The following is a 22,203-nucleotide window of genomic DNA, read 5'->3' on the forward strand; positions in this document are numbered from 1 at the left end:
AACAAAATATATATGTGTGTGTTATGTTGTTGTTGAATGCCATTGAGTCGGTTCCGGTTCATGGCCGTCCTGTGTAGGGTTTTCAAGGAGTGACGAGTGGGCCTGATGACCAAATTGTGGTTAGCAGCCCAGTGCTTATCCTATAGCATCACACCAGGACTCCATAAAGGATAAGCACTGGACTGCTGACCATGAGGTTGGTGATTCAAACCCACCAACCACTCATCAGAAACCCTATACAGGGCTAATGTGCAAAATCATTTGAACTGCAAAGTCAGCAGTTCAAACCCACCAGCTGCTCCTAGGAAACCCTATGCAGGGTCACTATGAGTTGGAATCATCTACTCAATGGCACTTAACAACACCATAAAACCCACCAGCCATTCCTGTCTGCTTCTGTAAAGGATTAGTCTCAGAAATCCTATCCAGGGTTGCTATGAGTCAGAATCAACTTGATGACAGTGGGGAAGTAGGTAATATTTATTTGTAAATTTTATTTCTATCTGACAGCTGCTTTCACATAGTTTATCTTACTTAATCCTAATATTCCCGCTACTTAGTACTTGTATTATCTCCATGTTATAAATTGGAAAATTCACGTAAGAAGGTACCTTTACATTTTTTCATTTTGATTGTTGTAAAAATATATAGAGTGAATGCCTATTCTTGGAAAACAAATTGCTGCCCAACTATTCCTTCCCTATTAAAGTTTTGGCTCAGTTAGTCAGATCTCCATAGTTTTCCTTATCATTTGTCCCATTCGTTTTATATGTGTGCATGTGTGTTTTAATCTAATTACCAGAGTCATAAGCAGACGGGAAATAAGAGCTAGTAATACAGAAAAAGTGGCCCAGTGGAAATAAAATATTTGCCATGTGGGGCTGAGGTGTATGTGTCAGGATATGGTGTCCAGCTCCTCCTTTAAGAATCTGATGCAATCTGTGAACCCTCACCAGAGTAAAATGCAAATACATTGACAATCTTTGCTATATTTTCTGTTTAGGGAAAGAAAAAGGGGAGAGGGGTAGGGTATGAGGATGAACAATAAGAATATGGTGCAAGGAAGAATAATACATTTTTCCACTCTAGTGATCACTAAGATGACATTTGATTTTGCTTACCATAGCGTGAAGACTATAAAGATCCTGAAGGCTAACTAGATATGCTTACCTTTATGAGAGGATTCTGATTTTGAGAAATGACGTGTGGAATTATGCTGGTTTGCAAAATGAGTGTACTCCAAATCCTCAGCATCTGTCATGGCAGGGGGTGGAGGCCTGAGGGAAAGCCAGAACACAGAGATATTCTAAGAAAGAGTAAGCGCAATCCCATCTCTCACTAGAACACATGGTAAAACATTTTCTGTAGAAACACAAAGCCAGAAGGCTTTTAGAATTTGTTTCAGAATTAGTTCCTAGCCAGTGCATGCTTTTTGATAATTTATTTTTATTTGATTGCTCTTTTGTTTTAATGTAAGTAACTCAATAAAAACATTTTCTGAATACCTAGTATGTGTCAGACATTGTACTAAGGACTAGAGAAAAACAGATTAATAAAATCAATTAGAAACTTGCTTTGTTTCTAAAATAGGATGGAAAGGAGAAAATATAATGTTTTTAAAAAGCAAAGAAAGGCGACTGAGGGCGGCGCTTCCCGGACCAGGCAGCTCAGGTAGGGCTACAGGGAAAGGGGGCAGAATCGCACATAGAAAACATCTGTCTAGCAGGCAGACAGCCTTTGAACAAACATAAGATCTTATATTTCAATATTCTGAACTCGTTTTTTAAAAAGATCAAATTGCTGAGGAATTACAGGCATTTTAAGCTTTTGCCTGCCTGCACACGGCTGCTGCCAGCAAGTGCCTCTGCCCCCTGCAGACCTTGGAATGCAGAGCTAGAGCAACCCCACTTAGAAGGCTGCATTTCCAGAGAAAAGGAAGCATAAACTAACAAAGCCAAACAGAGAGGGATATCGGCGCAGATATCAGGAAATTTGGGGTACCCACAGTACAGAGAGACTGAAAGAGGCATTTTTTATGTTATCAGATACGGACAATACCTCCCTACAGCCACTAACCCCAGCCCTCTACTGCCCAGGCCTAAACCAGCCCTCTGCCAAGCCGCCAAAGCTCAGGAACACCCAAGGCACAGGCCCACCCACTGAGGCCAAGGCCCTCCCAAGGCCCAGACACTCCCACTGAGGCCCAAGACACTCCCACTGAGGCCTGCCCTGAAGCCCAACCTGCCCACAGACTGGTCACAAAGGCCCAGGCCCAACCAAGGCCAAAATCACCTACCCACAACCCGCATAGCCAGGTTGTTGAGGCCCAGGGCCCTGGAGGCCCAACCCACCGCATAGGCCGGTCACCAAGGCCCAGTGGCCCTGAGACCCAACCTGCCCTCAGCAGGGTCCCTGAGGCACAGGCCCTCCCGAGGCCCAATCCACCCAACCCGCCCGCTGAGGCCCAAGCTGCCCGATGCCCAGCTGCTGATACCCAGGCCCCCTGAGGCCCAAACCGCCCGCCCGAGGCCCAACCCTCCTGCAGCCCAGTCGCTGATGCCAAGGCCCCCAGAAGCCCAAACCGCCCGCCCTAGGCTCAACCCACCAGCCCGAGGCCCAAACGGCCCACTGCCAAGACCCAGGCCCAACTGAGGCCCAAAAAAAGTTATTCTGAGTTAAGCAATAAGGAGTGTGAAAAGAAGACCACAACCTGATCATATCTTCCTGGAGGTAATCAGAAAACATAAAAAGTTACCAAAACACATAATTAATTACTAGGGCCACAGATAAACATTAAACATGTCCAAGAAGCAAAAGCAGATGACCATATCGGCACATTCCAGAAAAAAGATAAAATATTTGAGACAAATGAACCAGAAGTAGACCTTCTCTCCATGCTGGAAGGAGGGCAGGCCTTGGAGATAGCTGAGAAAGAATTCAGAAAAATGATTATAAAATGTCTCAAAACACTTTACAATGGAAGAAGTCAAAAAAGCACTACAGGAACAATCAAACAAGATAGATACAGCATTGGTAACAATCCAAAACCTACAGAAAGAGGTCCAAACAATCAACAACAAAATGGCAGAAATAGAAAACTCCCTGAAAGGGCAGAGGAGTAGAATAGATGAGATGGAAGGAAGAATCAGTGAGCTGGAAGACAAGTCTCTCAATACCACTAAGATACAAGAACAAACCCCAAAAAGGGTAAAAAATTCAGAGGAAGATCTAAGATTCATGTTGGACAACATGAAGAGGAATAACCTGAGAATTATTGGCATTCCAGAACAAAATGAGTCACACAAGTCCACAGAGGAAATAGTCGAAGTACTACTGCTGACCTTGTGGTTCAAACTGAGTTTGCGGTCCAGTGCTTTATCCCACAGCACCACACAAGGACTCTGAGAGGCCAAATGAAATAGACACAAATGAAAACTCTGGAGCCCTAAACTTCAGAGGAAATGTTAAGAGAAGCGGACTGAGTGTTTCCTGGGATAAGAAACTAAGCAGGAAGGGTCAGAGAGACACAGAAATTGACTGGTGAAAGGTGTCACTAATCTTGAACTTTTGTGAATAACTCTGGCAACAGAAGATGGCCTGGCAGAGCAGATTCACACAAAGACTTTAAAGGTGCAATTCCTTCTTTTCCCCAAGCTCACCTTGTGAACAGAGGTATGTATAGCCTGCTCCCACACTCATCAAGCTTCAACACAGGGAGTTTGAAGCCACATGATTGTGAACCACACCAATGTGAGGTGGGGAAGCTGCACCATTTTGTTGTTAGGTGGCATCAAATTGGTACCAACTCACAGCAACCCTATGCACAAGAGAATGAAACACTGCCCAGTCCTGGGACAACCTCACAATTGTTGCCAAGCTTGAGCCCATTGATATCAATCACTTTGTCAATCCATCTTCTTCCAACTCAGATGTTTGTTCTTTTGGCAGCCCATGGCACTTGCAATATTCTTCCCTAACACCATAACTTAAAAGCATCAATTCTTCTACGGTCTTCCTTATTCATTGTCAAGCTTTCACATGTATATGAGGTTATTGAAAATACCATGGCTTGGGTCAGACACACGTTAGTCCTCAAGTTGACATCTTTGTTCTTCAATACTTTAAAAAGGTCTTGTGCAGCAGATTTGCCTAAAGTAATATGTCCTTTGATTTCTTGACTGCTGCTCCCGTTAGTGTGGATGGTTGATCCAAGAAGACGAACTCCTTAATAACTTCAATCTTTTCTCCATTGATAAGAATGTTGTTTATCAGTCCAGTGGTGAGGATTTTAGTTTTCTTTACATTGAGATACAATTCACAGGGAAGGCTGAGGTTTTTGATCTTCATCAGGAAACAAATATTTTAAGTCCTCTTCACTTTCAGCAAGCAAGGTTGTATCATCTGCGTATTGCAGGTTGTTAATGAGTTTTCCTACAATCCTGGTGCCACAATTTTCTTCAAATAACCCAGCTTCTCAAATTATTTGCTCAACATACACGTTGAATAAGTATGGTGAAAGAATACAACCATGTCGCACACCTTTCCTAATTTTAAACCACTCAGTGTTCCTATATTCTGTTCAAACAACTGCCTCTTACTCCATGTACAGCTTCTTCATGAGCAAAATAAAATGTTCTGGAATACTCATACTTCTCAATGCTGCCCATAGCTTGTCATGTTCCACACAATCGAAAGTCTTTGCAGAGTCAATAAAGCACAAATAAACATCTTTCTGGTATTCTCTGCTTTCAGCCAAGATCCATCGGACATCAGCAATGATATCCCTCGTTCCACGCCTCTTCTGAATCCGGCTTAAACCTCAGGAAGTTCTCTGTCAGTGTATACTTGCAGTCGTTTCTGTATTACTTTTAGTACAACTTTTACTTGCATAGGATATTAGAGATATTGTCTGAAGATTTCTGCATTCCGTTGGTCACCTCTATTTGGCACAAATATGGATCTCCTCCAATCAGTTGGCCAGATAGTTCTCTTCCAAATTTCTTGGCATAGACGAGTGAGTGCCTGCAGTGCTGTCTCACTTTCTTGAAAGACTTCAATTTTTATTCCACCAATTCCTGGTGCCTTGTTCTTTGACAATTCCTCCAATGCACCTTGGACTTCCTCTTTCAGTACCATTGGCTCTTCATCATATGCTACCTCTTGAAACGGTTGAACATCAACCATTTCCTTTTGGTACAGTGACTCTGTGTCTTCCTTTCATCTTCCTTTGATGTTTTCTGCATCATTCAATAATTTGCCCAGAGAATCCTTCAATAATGGAAGTCGAGGCTTGAATTTTTTCTTCAGTCCCCTGAGCTTGAGAAATGCTGAACGTGTTCTTCCCCTTTGGTTTTCTGATTCCAGCTCTTTGCACATTTTGTTGTAATATTTGACTTTGTTTTCTTGAGCTGAAATTTGAAATTTTCTGTTCAGCTCTTAGACCTCCTTTCTTCCATTTGCTTTAGCATCTCTATGCTAGAGAGCAAGTTTCATTGTCTTTTCTGACATCCATTTTGATTTTTTCCTTCTTCTCGTCTTCTTAATGACTTTTTGCTATCTTCCTGTATGATGTTTTTGATCTCATCCCACAACTCTTCTGGTCTTTGGTCTTAAGGGTTTAATGTATCAAATCTGTTCTTCAGATGATCTCTAAATTCAGGTGGGATACATTGAAGGTATTTTGGCTGTCATGGACTTGTTTTCATTTTCTTCAGCTTCAATATGAATTTGTATATGAACAATTGATAGTCTGTTCCACAATCTGCCCCTGTCCTTGTTTTGGCTGATGATATGGAGCTTTTCCACCTTCTCTTTCCACAGACGTAGTCAATTAGATTTCTGTGTATTCCATCTGGTGAGGTCCATGTGTATAATCATCTCTTATGCAGTCTAAAGAAGACATTTAAAACAAACAAATCATTGATTTTGAAGAATTCTATCCTGCGATCTCCAGCATCATTACTATCACCAAGGCCAAATCTTCCCACTACTGATCTTTCCTCTTTGTTTCTAACCTTTGCATTCCAATCACCAGTAATAATCAATACATCTTGATTGCACATTTGATCAATTTCAGATTGAAGAAGTTGGTAGAATTCTTCTATTTCATCCTCATTGGCTTTAGTGGTTGGTGCATAACTTTGAGCAAGAGTGGTATTAACTGGGTTTCCCTGTAGGCGCATGGATATTATCCTATCACAGACAGCATTGTATGTCATGACTGATCTGGATGTGTTCTTTTTGACGATTAATGCAACACCATTCCTCTTCAATTTGTCATTCCCGGCATAGTAAACCATGTGGTTGTCAGATTCAAAATGGCCAATATCAGTCCATTTCAGCTCACTAATGCCTAAGATACCGATGTTTATGTGTTCATTTTCATTTTTGACAACTTCCAATTTTCCCAAATTCATACTTCATACATTCCATGTTCTGATTTTCAATGGATGTTTATAGCTGTTTCTCTTCATTTTGAGTTGTGCCCCATCAGCAAATGAAGGTCCTGCGGACTTTTCTCCCAAGGGCTTTAATCCATTTGCATCATCACGGTCAACTCTACTTTGAGGAGGCAGCTCTTCCCCAGTCACATTCTGAGTGCCTTCCAACCTGAGGGGCTCATTTTCCAGCACTATATCTGACAGTGTTTCTCAGCTATTCATAAGGTATTTAGTGACTAAATATTCAGAAGTAGTTCATCTCTCCTTCTTCCTAGTCTGTCTTCATCTGGAAGCTCATTTGAAACCTGTCACCAATGGTGACCCTGCTTGTATTTAAAATACCAGTGGCATAGCTTTCAGAATCACAGCAACTCATAAGCCACCACAGTATGACCAACTGACAGACGAGTGGTGGTGCACCATTTTAGTGCTGGGATTTAGGTAGACTCAGCTCCAGATCAACAGAATCTGGACCAGCATTTGTGTAACAGAAACTCTTATAGCCAGCCACCCTGACCCAGCTTCCTTGTGGTCCTAATACACTGAAACCTGTTCCATGAACTACTTCCAGATTGAGTGCACTGAACATAGATAACTTAGGCCTATCTGGAGTCTTGGTGTAGCGCTGTAGATTAATACACTGGAATGCAAAGTTGGTTTGAATCACAAGGTCAGTGGTTCCAGCTCACCAGTTGTTCCTTGGAAACACTATACAGGGTCACTATGGGCCAGAACTGACTCAACAGCAGTCAACAACAACAAAAGGAATTCTATCTAGGGCCAGGAACTCCATTGTCACATTCTACCCACACCTACCTCGTGATTCCTTGGCTAGCAGGAGCCACCCAAAGTTTTCTCTTCTTTGGGTCCAACAGCTGCACTGTTTTCATTCCTGTTCACAGTTTCGATTTGTTTATTCTTTCTTTTCCTTCTCATTCGATTCACTTGAATTTTATCCTCTCTCTACTTTTGTTTTTCCTTCTTTTCTTCTGTTTCTCATTTATTCTCTTCTTTTTTCCATTTTTATCTTTTATTACTCTCTTTTCATCTTTGCTCTTCCTGGTTTTCTGTTTTTTTAAAACAATTTTTTTCCTTTTATTTGCTCTCTTATTTTTCTTTTCTTTACTTCCATTTCCCATCCCTCTTTTCTCTGATTGCTTCTTTTAATTCCATTTTTTCTTTTTGTTATTTTCCTCTTTCCACTGCTGGTTCCGTGTTTGTTTAATTTGTTTTGTTTTCTTGTGTCTGTATGCTTTGGTATGTGAGGGAAATTCTCCTTTTTCCCACCTCACAGGAGACGTAATTAGGCCCTTACAACCCAGCCACAACTGTACTCCCTGCAGTTACAACCCACTGAGCAGGAGCCAATATCAGCTCTATACCATGTGATCAACAACAAACAGCAGTCAACACCAGCCACACCCACCCTAAACCGAGGTGTATGAACAGCAAACAGAGAATGTGGCACACTCTTCCATTTCTAACTACATTCACAGGAAAAAAGTTCGTAAGAGCCTAAGAACACCAAGGTACAATCATCAATTCAATACAAATAAATACTGTAACACCATAAAGCTCTGGACACATTAGCCTACACGAAGAACCAAGAAAGAATGGCTTAAACATATGACAAAGTTGCAGAGACAGAAACAATTAATGAAACAGAAAAAGAATTAAACAGAATGCTATTTAACTACCTTCAAAGGACTGACAAAGATCGAGAACAGCAAGGAGAGCACAGAAAACAACTTTACAAGAATTCAGGAAAATACTACAAGAACAAACAGACAAAATAAATGCAAATTCTGAAATAATATAAAACACGCAATTACAAATCCAGAAGACTAATACTAAGATTTCAGAAATTGATAAATATACTGAAAAGGCAAAGGAATACATTTGAAGCAACAGAAGCCTCAATTATTGAGCTGGAAGATAAACCTGTCAATATAAGTATGCAAACAAAACAATCAGTAAACAAAAAAAAAGAAAAATCCAAACAAAGCCTAAGAATAATGTGGGACACCTTGAAGAAAAATAATTTACAAGTGACGGGAATTGCAAAACAGAAAGAGAAAATAAAAATCAGTGAATGTTGCTAGAAGAAAACTTTCCTAAAATTGGGAAAGATGAGAAGATATGCATACAAGAAGCTGAACAAGACATACTATAATCAAAATTCACGAAGCCAAAGACAAGGAAAAATTCCTGATAGCAGCTAGAGAAAAATGAAAAGTTACCTTACAAAGAGAACCAGTAAGGCTAAGCTCTGATATCTCAACAGAAAACATGGAGGAAAGGTGGCAGTAGGTTGAACACATACAAAACTCTGAAAGAAAGAAACTGCCAACCAAGAATCATACACCCAGCAAAACTGTTCCTCAAATACAGTGGTGATATTAGAAAATTTCCAGGTGAATAGAAATTAGAGGAATTTGTAATAAATACACTAGTTGTACAAAAATACTGAAGGATGTTTTTGGATTGAAAACCAACAACAGCAGACAACAATTTGAGATTAACATACATAACAACATTACCCAGAATTCAATCCAGTGTAATAGTATTTAAAGTAAAACAAACCTTCCAAGACTAAAAATAGGGAACCCAAGATAGCAATTTATAATGGACTCAACTACAAATATATATATATATATATATATATGACTTCCAAATGGTGAGGAAGTCAAGTAGATTTCAAGATAAAGTAAGCAGACTGTTTTATAAACAGGGAAAAGAAAATCAATACATTATCAGATAACCTCAAAGATAATTAATACAACTCCATATCAAAATTAAAAAGAAAAAATCATAAAAGATTTATTAAACATTAACACAACAGAAATGCAAAAGTAACCCTACAAACAAAATGAACTCAGCATAGAAGCTTATGTGGAACACATAAAGCAGCAGCACCCAAAAAAAAAAAAAAAAAAACAGCAAAATGACAGCAATCCAAAAGTAACCCTACAAACAAAATGAACTCAGCATAGAAGCTTATGTGGAACACATAAAGCAGCAGCACCCAAAAAAAAAAAAAAAAACCACACAGCAAAATGACAGCAATCAATTCATATTTATCAATAATTACAATGAAAGTAAATGGACTATATGTTCCCAGTCAAGAGAAAGAGAAAGCAGAATTGATAAGAAAACAGGAGCCTGTTCAATATCTTTCTATAAGAGACACATCATAAAGATGGAGATAGCATACATGCCCATCAATAGAAGAATGGCTAAATAAGCTTTGGTACATACACAAAACTTAATACTATACAGCATTAAAAAATAGACAATGTTGAAAAATAATGAAAAGTCTGTGAAACAACTCACAACATAGCTGAATCTGGAGGACATTTTGCTGAGTTAAATTAGTCAATCAAAAAAGGGCAAATATTGAATGAGTCCATTTTTGTAAAAGTTAAGATCATGGGCTAAAGGACAGACACATGTAAACATGAGTGACAGAGCAGACAATATACAATAAGATTAGCAGAGGAAAGATACAGGGAGATCCAGGGAGGAATGCAAGAGTTACAGTGAATACTGTTAACTGTTTGTACATGAAGGGGATGGCAATCATTATAATGGTGCAAAAAGTATATTACTTGTTGAATGTAAAACTGATGATCTGCTATGCAAACCTTTACTCAATTCATAATAAAAAGTTAAATGAAAAGAATGAGGGAAACAGGGAAAGAGGACTTTGGCTAGCATATAAAAATTTTGTGACCAAAGTTCTTTATCCACTAGGTGGCAAAAGAGATCTTTAGTGATGTAGTGGGCAGCAATACAGCTGTAACTTTTTCATGTGAAAAGCAGACTGAAACAATAACAACCAAAAACTTAGAACTATTTAATTACACTAAACTTTTTTATATTTTAATTTACTTAATATAGATTTTTGCAAACATTTAGCATTCAGATAAAATGATTTTCTAACTGAATTCTGGAATATTTGGCAATATCATCAACATAAAGATACCAATTCACTTCACAAGAACAGTAAGAATCAAGTAATTCTAATACATTAAAAATCAGATAATCAAAAGTTGAATGGGATTTAAATTTTTTTTTAAATACATGGTTATTATTTCCCTACCAACTTTTTTATCAAGGAAAAGGATGTTCAAAAGCCACATAATAACACAGGACACCAGCACATTCTCTAAGATTACCATATAAGGACACACAAATCAACCTGGAATGCATGCCCCCAGTTCTTTTGGTGTGCTGTTCTGTTTAGTTTTGGGTCATGTATAAAGAACAAATCTTGAATTAACTCCTTCTAGAGGTTCTACCAAATTATTTTGTTGTTTCAAAATAAGGGGATTTATATCCAAAGACAAAAAATTCTTCTTAACCAACAGATGTGTAATAGTTTTTAATGTATTAGAATTATGTGATTCTTATTCTTACTGTAAAATGAAATACATCGTTATGTTAATGATACTCCCAAATGCCGTTCAGGATTCAATTAGAAAGTCACATCTTCAAAAGTTTTCCCAATATACCCAGACAAGGTTAGGTGTAGACTTATGCTTTTATTGTTGTTAAGTGCTGTCAAGTCAGTTCCGACTCTCAGACACCCAAAGAGCAGCTGGTGAGTTGGAACCACCAACCTTGTGGTTCAAACTGACCTTGTAGTCCTATGCTTATTCTACAGTGCCACACCAGGAGAGTAACCTGTATTTTCATCCATAGCACTTAACATAGTCACAATAGTTATCTGTACAGTTATTTGTATAGATTATAAACTTTATGAGAGCAGGAAACAGTTCTTTCTACTTTGTGCTATTTACCTCAGTTCTGAGCATATTTAACTCTTTACCTAAGTTCTATAAAAGTTTCCAAGGCTCTAAATCTTCGCAGGAGTGGAAAGTTTCATCTTTCTCCCATGGAGAGGCTTGTAGACTCAAGCTTTGTACCTTATGGTTCACAATCAAGCGCTTATCATATGGAGCCACCTCGCTCCTGAGTACTTATTAGAGTGCTTGATGAATATTTGCTGAATGAATTAGTAGAGAAAAATGTATTTCATATGCAAAAGAATATGACAGAAACTAAATGAGATTTATATAATTTTCTAAACAACAGATCAAAGCAAAATACCTAGTAGTTAAATGACGTCCAGTCAGCACTGACTCATAGTGACTCTAAATAGGGTTTCTGAAGAATGGTGAGTTTCAACTGCTGACTTTGCAGCTAGCAATCCAGTGCTTTTCTTATAGCACCACACCAGGACTCTCCAAACAGTTTTAGCAGTATATATAATCCGATAGGTAAAAGAATTTGGAACTTACTTTGAAACTTTTTTCAATGACAGCTTTAGAATTAATTCAGATTTGAAACTTGTTCTCTTTATCTTTGGAAAGAGTAGAAAACACTATAATAAATTAGCAAATTTGATTTTTTTATTTTTACTATGAATGTTATAAGTTTCACTTGAAATTTCTTTTCCTTCTACTACAATGATATAAAACTGAACTGACATCTGGAACTAAGAAGCTTCATGCTTTTCAATGCTTAAAATCGTTTCTCCTTTTAAAATCACCTCTGTAAACGGAGAACTAAACTCCTACATCATAATGAACTGTGAAGAAGGAAATCATAGACTCTAACCAGAAGCATACATGCTCTTATTAGTTGTATGATTTCCATAATTTCAAAGACTTTGATTTTTAACTAATGAAAATGTTTCATGAAAACAGTATTCACTTTTGTCATATATATAATTTCTCTGCAAATATTGTTAAAAGACAAGTGTTTCTCTCAAATCAAGAAAAAAATTCAATTTGACCAGTTGTCAATCATATTTTACTATTTCATTCATAACAGCCATTAAAAAGACAGTCATAGGATTATTCAAATCTTCAATATGCCAAATATTTTTGAGGACCTGTTATATTTCATAACCTTTTCAACTTTAGCTATCCCAAATTTCTATATCTGCTGTCAGTTATTGTTGTTGTTAAGGGTCATCTAAAATGTACAAGTACTTTGATGATTACAAAATCACCCTAAAGATTATTTGAATTCACTTAACTATTAATTTAAATATTACAAGAATGAAAATAAAACTAAACTATGTATTTCTAAAATTTACTTAAAAAATATGTGGCATGTATTTAGCAAATATCTATAAAAAGAATAAAATTTACACACAACTACATATTCTATACAGTTGTATGCAAGCAATCCAAACCTGATCTAATTTTTAGTAGGTTATCTCTCTGCCTTCTGAAAACCTAGATGATACGTTTAACAGAGGATTAATTTTTAAAGACATAATATATATCGTGGGATAAGTGATGGGCTGCTAATCTCAAGGAAGGAAGTTCAAACCCACTAGCCTTGTCATGGGAGAAAGATGGTAATGGATGCTCCTGTAAAAATTCAATATTAAAAACTCTATGCAGGATTGCTAGGAATTAGAATCGACTTGATGGCAGAAGGTTTGGGATTTAAATATATTTACACTAAGGAATCTCGTCTGTAAGTTTGCCACTGTGGAGGCTTGGGTGTTGCTGTGATTCTAGGAGATATGCCATGGGTATTTTACATACCAGAAGGGTCACCCATGTTGAACAGGTTTCAGTTGAACTCCCACACAAAGACAGACTAGGAAGAAGGAGACATGGAGTACTTATGAACATTTAGTCACTGAACACCTTATGAATAGCAGTGGAACATTGTCAGCACCAGAATATTGAATATTGAAACATGATAAGGAGCACCAGAATATTGTCAGCTACAGTGCGGGAAGATGAGTTCCTCAGGTTGGAAGGCACTCAGAATTAGAGTGAGGAAGAGCTGCCTCTTCAAAGTAGAGTTGACCGTGATTGGTGCGAATGGACCTTTATTTGCTGATGGGGCACAACTCAAAATCACAAGAAACAGCTGTAAAAATCCACTGATAATTGGAACATGGAATGTAATTAGTATGACACTAGGAAAATTGGAAATTGTCAAATGTGAAATGTAACGTATAAGCATTGACATCCTAGGCATTAGTGAGCTGAAATAGACTGGTATTGGCCATTTTGAATCTGACAATCCCATGGTTTACAATATGGGAATGAGAAATTTAAGAGGAATGGTGTTGTATTTATTATCAAAAAGAACATTTCAAGATCTATCTTTAAGTACAATGCTGTCTGTAATAGGATAAAATCCATACGCCTACAAGAAGACCAGTTAGTACAACCAGTTAATATTCAAACTTATGCAATAACTGCTAAAGCCAGTGATGATGAAATTGAAGAATTCTACCAACTTCTTCAATCAGAAATTTATTATATAAATTTAGTACATAAGTAACCAAGACGTATTGACAGTCACTAGAGGCTGGAATGGAAAGGTTGGAAATAAACAGCATGAATCAGTCATTGAAAAACAAAGCGTTGGTGATAGAAACAATGCAGGAGATCGCATGACAGACTTTTACAAGACCAATGACTTCTTTGTTGCAAATACCTTTTTTCAAGCAACATAAAAATACCTTTTTTTAAGCAACATAAAGGAAGGAGTCCAAGTTGCACTGAAGGTACTGGCAAAGAACAAGGCTCCAGGTATTGACAGAATACAAACTGAAATCTTTCAACAAAGTGATCTGGCATTGGAGACACTCACTCATCTATGCCAAGACAGTCAGAAGATAGCTTCCTGGCCAACTGATTGGTAGAGATCCATATTTGTGCCTGTTCCAAAGAGAGGTGACTCAATGGGATGTGGAAATCACTGGAAAGTATCAGTGGGAAATGCCACAGGTTCAAACTGGATTCAGATGAGGATACAGAATGAGGGATGTCATTGCTAACATCAGATGGATTATTATCTGAAAGAAGAGAATACCAGAAAGATGTTTACCTGTGCTTTAGTGACTACGCAAAGGCTTTTGATTGTGTGGATCATGAGAAGCTATGGACAACATTGCACAGAAGGAGCATCCCGGAACACTTAATTGTGCTCATGAGGAACCTGTACATGGACCAACAGGCAGTTGTTCGAACAGAACAAGGGAATATTGAATGGTTTAAAATTAGGAAAGGTGTGTGGCAGGTTGCATTCTTTCACTATACTTACTCAATCTGTATGCTGAGCAAATAATCTGAGAAGCTGGACTATATAAAGAAAAACATGACATCAGTATTGGAGGAAGACTTATTAACAATCTGCGACTTGCAGATGATATATCCTCGCTTTCTGAAAGCGAAGAGGGCTTAAAATACTTACTGACGTAGGTCAAAGACCACAGCCTTTGGTATATGTTGCACCACAATGCAAAGAAAACAGTAATTCTTACTACTGAACCAGTACGTGATAACATCAAGTTAAATGGAGGAAAGACTGAAGTTGTCAAAGACGTCATTTTGCTTGGGCTAACCATCAACACTCTGGGAAGCAGCAGTCAAGACATCAAAGGACATATTGCTTTAGACAAATCTGCTGCACAAGACCTCTTTACAACGTTCAAGAGCAAATATGTCAGTTTGAGGACTAAGGTGTGCCTGACCCAAGCCATGGTATTTTCAATTACATTATATGTATGTGAAAGTTGGATAATGAAAGGAAAACCATAGAAAGAGAAGAATACACAAAGTGCCATGGACTGCCAAAAGAATAAACCCATAAGTGTTGGAAGAAGTACAGCCAGAATGCTTTATTAGAAGCCAGGATAGCCGAAACATTGTCTCTCACATTCAGATATGTCATCAGGAGGGGCCAGTCCCTGGAGAAGGACATCATGATTGGTAAGCATCAGTGAAAAAGAGAAAGATGTCCCCCTCCCCCGCAACAAGATGGCTTGGCACAATGGCAGCAGCAATGGGCTTAAGTGTAGCAATGATTGTGAGGTTGGCAGTATTTTGTTCTACTGTGCATAGTACAAAAAGGGAGGGATGGCAACTAACAACAACACAGTAAGGAATCATGGTGTGGTGCTACAGTATAAGTACTAAGTTGAGTACAAGGTGGATTTGAACTGCAAGGTTGGTGCTTCAAACTCATAAACTGCTCCTTAGAAACCATATGCAGGGCTGCTCTGAGTTGGAACTGACTCAACGGCACTTCACAACAACAGTAACATGGTATTGAGACAAGTCTAGTAGCTTAAATGTGAGCAATGAATGGCAACAATTGTGTCAACATTATTTGAGATAAAACTTCTGTTATAAGAATCAGTAAGTGTCTTGTTAATAAGGATGGAAAATCAAGTTCTTAATAATCTAGGTTCATACTGTTAAGATTAACGGTGACTTTTGTCTTTTTCTGTTTAGTGTCCTCTCCTATTCCAGTTGCATTTTCTTTCGAAATCTAACAACAACAACAACAACAACAAAAGGTTGTTTCTATAGAGACTCACACGTTGGCACCCTGAAGTGGAAAAACAGCATTTGCTCTACAATTTGGGAGAAGTCAAATCCTGCTTTTATTATAGTGACGGCTATTTGTTCTAGCGGGGCTTACAAGGTCTGTAACAATTTAAATAAGGATTTGCTTAGGACACTAAAACTCAGACAAGAATAACTCTGAGCACTCTCAGCATATGTGAATCCAGGCACACACAAGTGTGACCATGAAATCCAATAGAAATTAAAAACTTACAAATTTAAGTAAAACTTAACAACCTATTCAAAAAATGGCCGAGGACATCAATTTAATGAATCCAGAGGCAAGGATTTGTCACCCAAACAAAAAGTACATCCTTCCCTATTAAATATTCCAGCTTCTGGAAAAATTCCTCAGATTGTCCGAATTTGACTTGTGCAACCTAACTTAAAACTGGAAACAACGATTCAGAATAAACTTCTAAGATGTGATACCAGCTCACAGTTGCAGATTTTTGTCTTCACTTCCACATAGAAATTCTTCTCAGACAACAGATACCTCCCCACTCACCCAAGTCCAGTTCCTCATTCTCCTTTTCAGCTGTCAGCTTACCGTGCTGGCCTGTCACTCCTAAAACGGTGAGGTTCAACACTCTCTTTTGACTTTGGGTGGGCTGATTTAGCTGCTTTAGGCTACGGAGAGACAATTAATAAAAGAAACACTCAAACATAAACAGCAAATATATAAAGAGAACGATAAGATCCAGAAAATATATTAATCATATCTTGTAATAATTTCAGACATCTTAGATTTAGTTAAGCACTAAGAGATTTCTAAATATAGCTACTCAGGAAAAAAAATATACCCACCAAGGCACGTGTGACTATCAGTGCAGCCGGGTGAGTGGGCTACCACACGTGGACATGCTCACCCATGGGGGTAAGCCTGGCTGCCATTATTAACCTACCAGCTGTGGAGCAGCTGACTAGGGTTGGTAGATTCCCAGAAATGATGAAATTTAGGTTTGTGCTCTCAAACTTGTTTCTATAACACCTGAATTAAAGCTGATGATTTTCAAGTCAGGAAACTGCGGCTCAAGTTAACTGTTCCAAGAGAGGGACTGTACCAATACCAATTCCAGAATATGGAATTCCAAGAGTCATATTACTTGATAGAAACATGGCCTTATCTCTCTTAACTTGCTGATTTGTAATCTCTAAAATAACTAATCTTTTTTTGTTGAATTAACTAAGAATGTGAGTAACTCCTGAGTCGTTAATTTACATAGCAGACACATTTGAGAATTCATCTACTAAAATAAAATCTATCAGGAAAAATTCTGAATTACTAAGAGGGTAAAAGAGAAATATATAAAATGCACATAATTAACATACAAATTCTGAATTACTAAGAGGATGAAAGAGAGATATCTAAAATGCACATAATTAACATACAAATTTTATCTTGAGATTGCTAGTGCATAACTAAGCAAAAGCAAATAGTAGAGAAATACCATTACCACAGTTCGCGCCTTCTTTTTTTCCTTACATCCACTGCAGACCATAAAATGGAACCAGAATCCCAAAGGAAGCATTTGTCCAAGGCAGAAAACAGTTCTAAACTTCACCTTATCATGAATATACAACTTATATGCATCCTTGTGGGCCTAGTGCAGATGTCTTCCCTGAGAAGGCTTTAACTGCAGGAATTCTCTCTCTTTCCTCCTCTGCTTTTCTTCCACAATGCTTCACCCCAGTTGTGACCTTGTATCTGTTAGCTGCCTGACCTGGTTTAAGTAGAAACACAGCTTGTCTTGCTCTCTACATCAGGCAGTATTATCAGGAAAAGGTACTTTGTTTTCTTAGCGTCCAGAGTGGTGTCTTATGGATGGTAATTGATGAGTTAAGCCCATTAAATGGACTGCAAGCACCACATGCAAAAATCAGATTACAGCAGAATGAATTGTAGTCACTGTTTTGTCAACTATTTTTGATTAATGTGGGGAAAGACAGTAGTCCAAGTACATGCTAGACAATTCTTGCACTCTGATATAAGCAGTGCCTGTTGATGGGTATATCTGTCTATCTGTTGTGTATGTTAGAGGATAAAGAACTAGGTGGTATTTTACATCATAAGCATATAGAGAAAGCAGAGAGAGGCAGGCAAGACCACTGGCTATTTGAAAGCATGTGAAAATGCTACATTTTCTGCACTGTAAGTATACTGTTGTTAAAGTGCCATCAAGTCAGTTCTGACTCATAGAAACCCTAACCCTATGTAGGGTTTCCAAGGAGTGGATGGTGGGTTTGAACCATAATCCTTGAAGTTAGCAGTCTAGTGCTTATCCTACAATGCCACACCACAATTCCTATAGGTATGTTGTTGTGCCATCAAATCAGTTCCTACTCACAGCAACCCATTGTTGGTTTTCCAAGGAGTGACTGGTGGAATTTAACTGCAGGAATTTGAACCACCTATCTTGTGGTTAGCAATCCAGTGCTTATCCTACAATGCCACACACCACGACTCCTGTATGTGTGTTGTTGTGTGCCACTGAGTCCGTTCTGACTCACAGTGAGTCTGTATAGGGTTTCCAAGGAGCGACAAGTGGGGTTGAATCAGCAACCTTGTTGTTAGTAGTTCAGTGCTTATACTACAATGCCACACTAGGACTCTGTAAATATAGTAAAACTAGATAAAGAAGGTCATAACCAGCGGCATGTGTATCTCAGTTGGTCTTAAATGGAATTACTTTTTCAATTTTGACAGTAATTTTTTTGATAGTTACAAAAATTCAATTATTCAATGAAATAAGTTTTTATGTCAGGCTTCACATATGCAGTACAGATATTTTTATACCCTAGATATATTTGTAGTTTCTCTTAAAAGCATAGTCTTGGTTTTATTTCTGATTTTAAGTCTAAGTGGAACAAAACCCACCCACCTACCTTGCACTCGGTGTCGTACTTCCTTTTGTCTAAAGATGATTTCTCCCGGTCCTTGGATTTCTTGTAAGCTTTCTTCTCCTCAGCCATCAGCAGTCGAGCAATTTCCTGAAAAATATCCAGTCAGTATCATTCATTGCAGAGTTGTGGGTAGGAAATTACTGGGTATTTCCCTAAAATGTTGGTTAAACAAATACTTGAACTATGACCTCACCTCATCCTGGGCTACTTGAGCTGCTCTCATGTCCACCTGGGTAGCCTATGGGACAGAAAAGACAACCTAAGAAATTTTACTGGGACCCACCACTGTCCATTAAAAAAAGAAAAGCCCTATATCAAAACAAATGAGGAGCTCTGGTAGCGTAGTGGTTACGAATCGAGCTGCGAACCTTAAGGTCAGCGGTTCGAAACTACCAGCTGCTCCACAGGAGAAAGATGAGGCTTTCTACTCCCGTAAAGATTTACACCCTCGGAAACCCTGTACAGGGTCACTATGGGTCGGAACCGACTCGACGGCACTTAAAAACAACAACAACATATCAAAACAAAGGAGCTCTGCTAGCGTAGTGGTTACGAATCAGGCTGTGAACTGCAAGGTCAGTGGTTCTAAACTACCAGCTGTTCCGCGGGAGAAAGTTGAGGCTTTCTGCTCCCGTAAAGATGTATAGCCTCAGAAACCCTGTACGGGGTTGCTATGAGTCAGAACTGACTCCACAGTACATAACAACAAATATCAAAACAAACTGGTTTTTAAAATCAGCTGTGACAAACACATTTGAATCTGGCATTCTTTCAGCAGCCACAGCAGAGCCCATTTTTATCAAACCCTACCATAGGAAACTAATTGGGCTGCTAACCTCACAGTCAGAAGTTCTAAACTACCAGTGGTTCCGCGGGAGAAAGCTGAGGCTTTCTGCTCCCGTAAAGATTTACAGCCTCGGAAACCCTGTACAGGGTCGCTATGAGTCGGAACCGACACCTCGACACATAAGAACAACAACTATAGGAAAAGACATAAGGCTTGGTAAAGCGGAGGGTCAGTGAAAAAAAGGAAGACCCCCCCAATAAGATGAATAGACACAGTGGCCAGCAACAGTGGGCTCAAATATAACAATGACTGTGAGAATGTGCAGGAATGGACAGTGCTTCATTTTGTTGTGCACAGGGTCACTAGGAGTGGGAACCATCTCGACAGCATCTAACAGCACAACCACCACCCACAGGTTCTTGGAGAATAGCAAAGAGAGAGACAGACAGCCATAGTACAGTTCTGTTGTAAATGCTTCTTTTAACAAGTAAAACTGGACACTCACTCTATTCTCTTTACCTTGATTTTTCCACCCACTAAAAACATTATAAGTTCCTCAACTATCTTAAGATTTACTCCATTTAAAAACAAATAAACCAAACCCTACTGATTCACTTGAACTTTTGTCTTTAAAACATGCTCACCAGGAGTTCTTCTTCTTGCAGCTTTCTGGCGATTTCTGCATCATACCACTCCTGATCCCTGTGAGTCACTCGCGATGGCGTGGAGACAGCTTCTTTCACTCCTCTCGGTTTTGTTCCTGGAAAAAACTCAATTTGATGAGGCAACTGAAGGCTTTTTCTAGAAAGTTGCAAAATTTAGGATAAATATGTTCTTTACTATCTAACACTAGGAATACTTCCTCTACTTCAGAATGATGATTTCAGTGTGGAGTACACTGAAATATTTCCTCCCATTCACAGGGATGGTGATGTAGATAATTAATACCTTTAAGTTAGACCTGCCTAATAAAAATTCCCCTCTCACAGTTTCTTCAGTGGCAAAATTCATGCAAGGACTGAGGCCTTGCATGAAGGAAGAAAAAAAGGAAAAACTGAGGTCTTGCATGAAGGAAGGGAGAAAAAAATATATATATTACTGCAGGAGCAACATTTAGAGAAAATAAAGTTAGAGTCTGAGTATTAAAGGGGCTCAGATGTCAAGACCTGAGATGAGAGGTTTTTCTTCTGTTCAATTCAGTTTTATACACCTCACTCGAGGGAAAAGAAACAGTCACAACCCTGTGAGTTGTGTGATTCAGTCACAGGTGAAACAGTATGCTTCAAACACAGAAAAAGGTTCAAGTCAGAGCTAATATTTCTAAATTAGCACATAAGGTGTATTTGTGATGTAATAAATATGAATATTTAACATCAAAACTAGCCATCATAAGTGCTTTGAGTAGCTCATTCCACGTGTTGTTGCTGTATGCCAATGAGTCAGTTCCGACACATAGCAACCCTGTATAGAGTATCCAAAGCTTTAAATCGCTTCAGAAGCAGAAAGTCTCATCTCTCTCCCATAGAGGTAAGCCCAAAGGGTGTAGGGAAGGTTTCTTTCTTTTGTTCTAAATAGACCCTCTTTTAATCTGAACAAATGCCCTGTCAGTCTTACAAAGGACACTATTAATGGGAAAGAAGGAAGGAGGGAGCAAAAAACAGACCTGACAGAATTAAAAAAACAAAAACAACTTGGTCAACAGGGCTGCATTTGTCCCTTTCAGCCACTCAGTGCACCTTTCCTGGCTTCTGCCCTGAGAAAAATAAGCTCACTTGCTTTTAGATCTTTCCTGTGGCTTTGATCAATTTCATGTTCTTGCTAAATTTTAGGAAGTTACAGAAGAAGAGAAGTATCAAAGAAACAATAGCCCTAGACTTCTATTCCTTTGGAGAGACAGAACATGAGGAGCTAGTAGAAAATCCTGGCCAAAATTTGATAAGCATCATCTATTCCTTTTTATAACTTATAAGTTATAACTAAATGGCAAATGCTAATGGTTATTTCACAACTGTGGAATGCCTCTTTCTCTTTGCACCCTTTTATAAATTGCAATTATTCTGAAGTATGAATGTATTACTTTATCTAGAAATAATGAACCTTTTAATGCAGTGACCAAGATTACCAATCTAGAGACTTTTAAGTAAATGGATTACTAAGGGGAGGAAAAATATCTAATTGCCGGTTCTCTTAGATCAGTGATTTTTAAAACATGGCTACACACAGCTGACTTCTGAGCAGCAATCAAATTAGAGGTGACAACCTTGAAAATCTACTTATAATTTTTCTTTGACCCTTGAACACCAAGCATTTGCATACAGGGCTCAGGACCACGTATATGTGGATTTTTAAAAAGCCATCTTTCCCTGTTGCTATGGCGATGAGTGCACTCATTGCAAGTATCTACTTAAAAATCCATGTGACGCTAATCATCTCCTCATGAGCAGTTGTCTCTTCAGTAACTGAAACTGACTAGTTAGGATACACTCAGCACTTGAGCAATACCACCAAAGTGGCAAGAAAAAAATTCACACATAAATGGGTCCACATAGTTCAAACCCAGGTTAACCAAGGACCAACTATAGTAAAATAAATACAAAAAATATTTGACTCAGCTCCCAGAAATTTTAATTTTAGTAACTGGGTAAGACCCCCATTTTTTGGTAGTTCTTTTATTATTTTT

The 22,203-nt window shown here is 38.4% G+C and overlaps 1 protein-coding gene across 1 annotated transcript in view; it reads right to left on the bottom strand.

Annotated features, from left to right (window-relative positions):
* The window catches only part of LOC102830519 (trichohyalin-like), an 85,159-nt gene that overhangs the window by 16,058 nt on the left and 46,898 nt on the right, over nucleotides 1–22,203 (bottom strand). Inside the window, exons 6-10 of the mRNA XM_006871892.1 lie at nucleotides 20,168–20,283; nucleotides 18,930–18,974; nucleotides 18,719–18,823; nucleotides 16,383–16,462; nucleotides 1,171–1,277 (exon numbers count right to left, since the gene is read on the bottom strand). Coding sequence (XP_006871954.1) covers nucleotides 1,171–1,277; nucleotides 16,383–16,462; nucleotides 18,719–18,823; nucleotides 18,930–18,974; nucleotides 20,168–20,283 — 453 coding nt within the window. The remainder of the gene's footprint in view (nucleotides 1–1,170; nucleotides 1,278–16,382; nucleotides 16,463–18,718; nucleotides 18,824–18,929; nucleotides 18,975–20,167; nucleotides 20,284–22,203) is intronic.

Source organism: Chrysochloris asiatica, unplaced genomic scaffold, assembly GCF_000296735.1.
Source record: "Chrysochloris asiatica unplaced genomic scaffold, ChrAsi1.0 scaffold00177, whole genome shotgun sequence".
NCBI classification, from domain to species: domain Eukaryota; kingdom Metazoa; phylum Chordata; class Mammalia; order Afrosoricida; family Chrysochloridae; genus Chrysochloris; species Chrysochloris asiatica.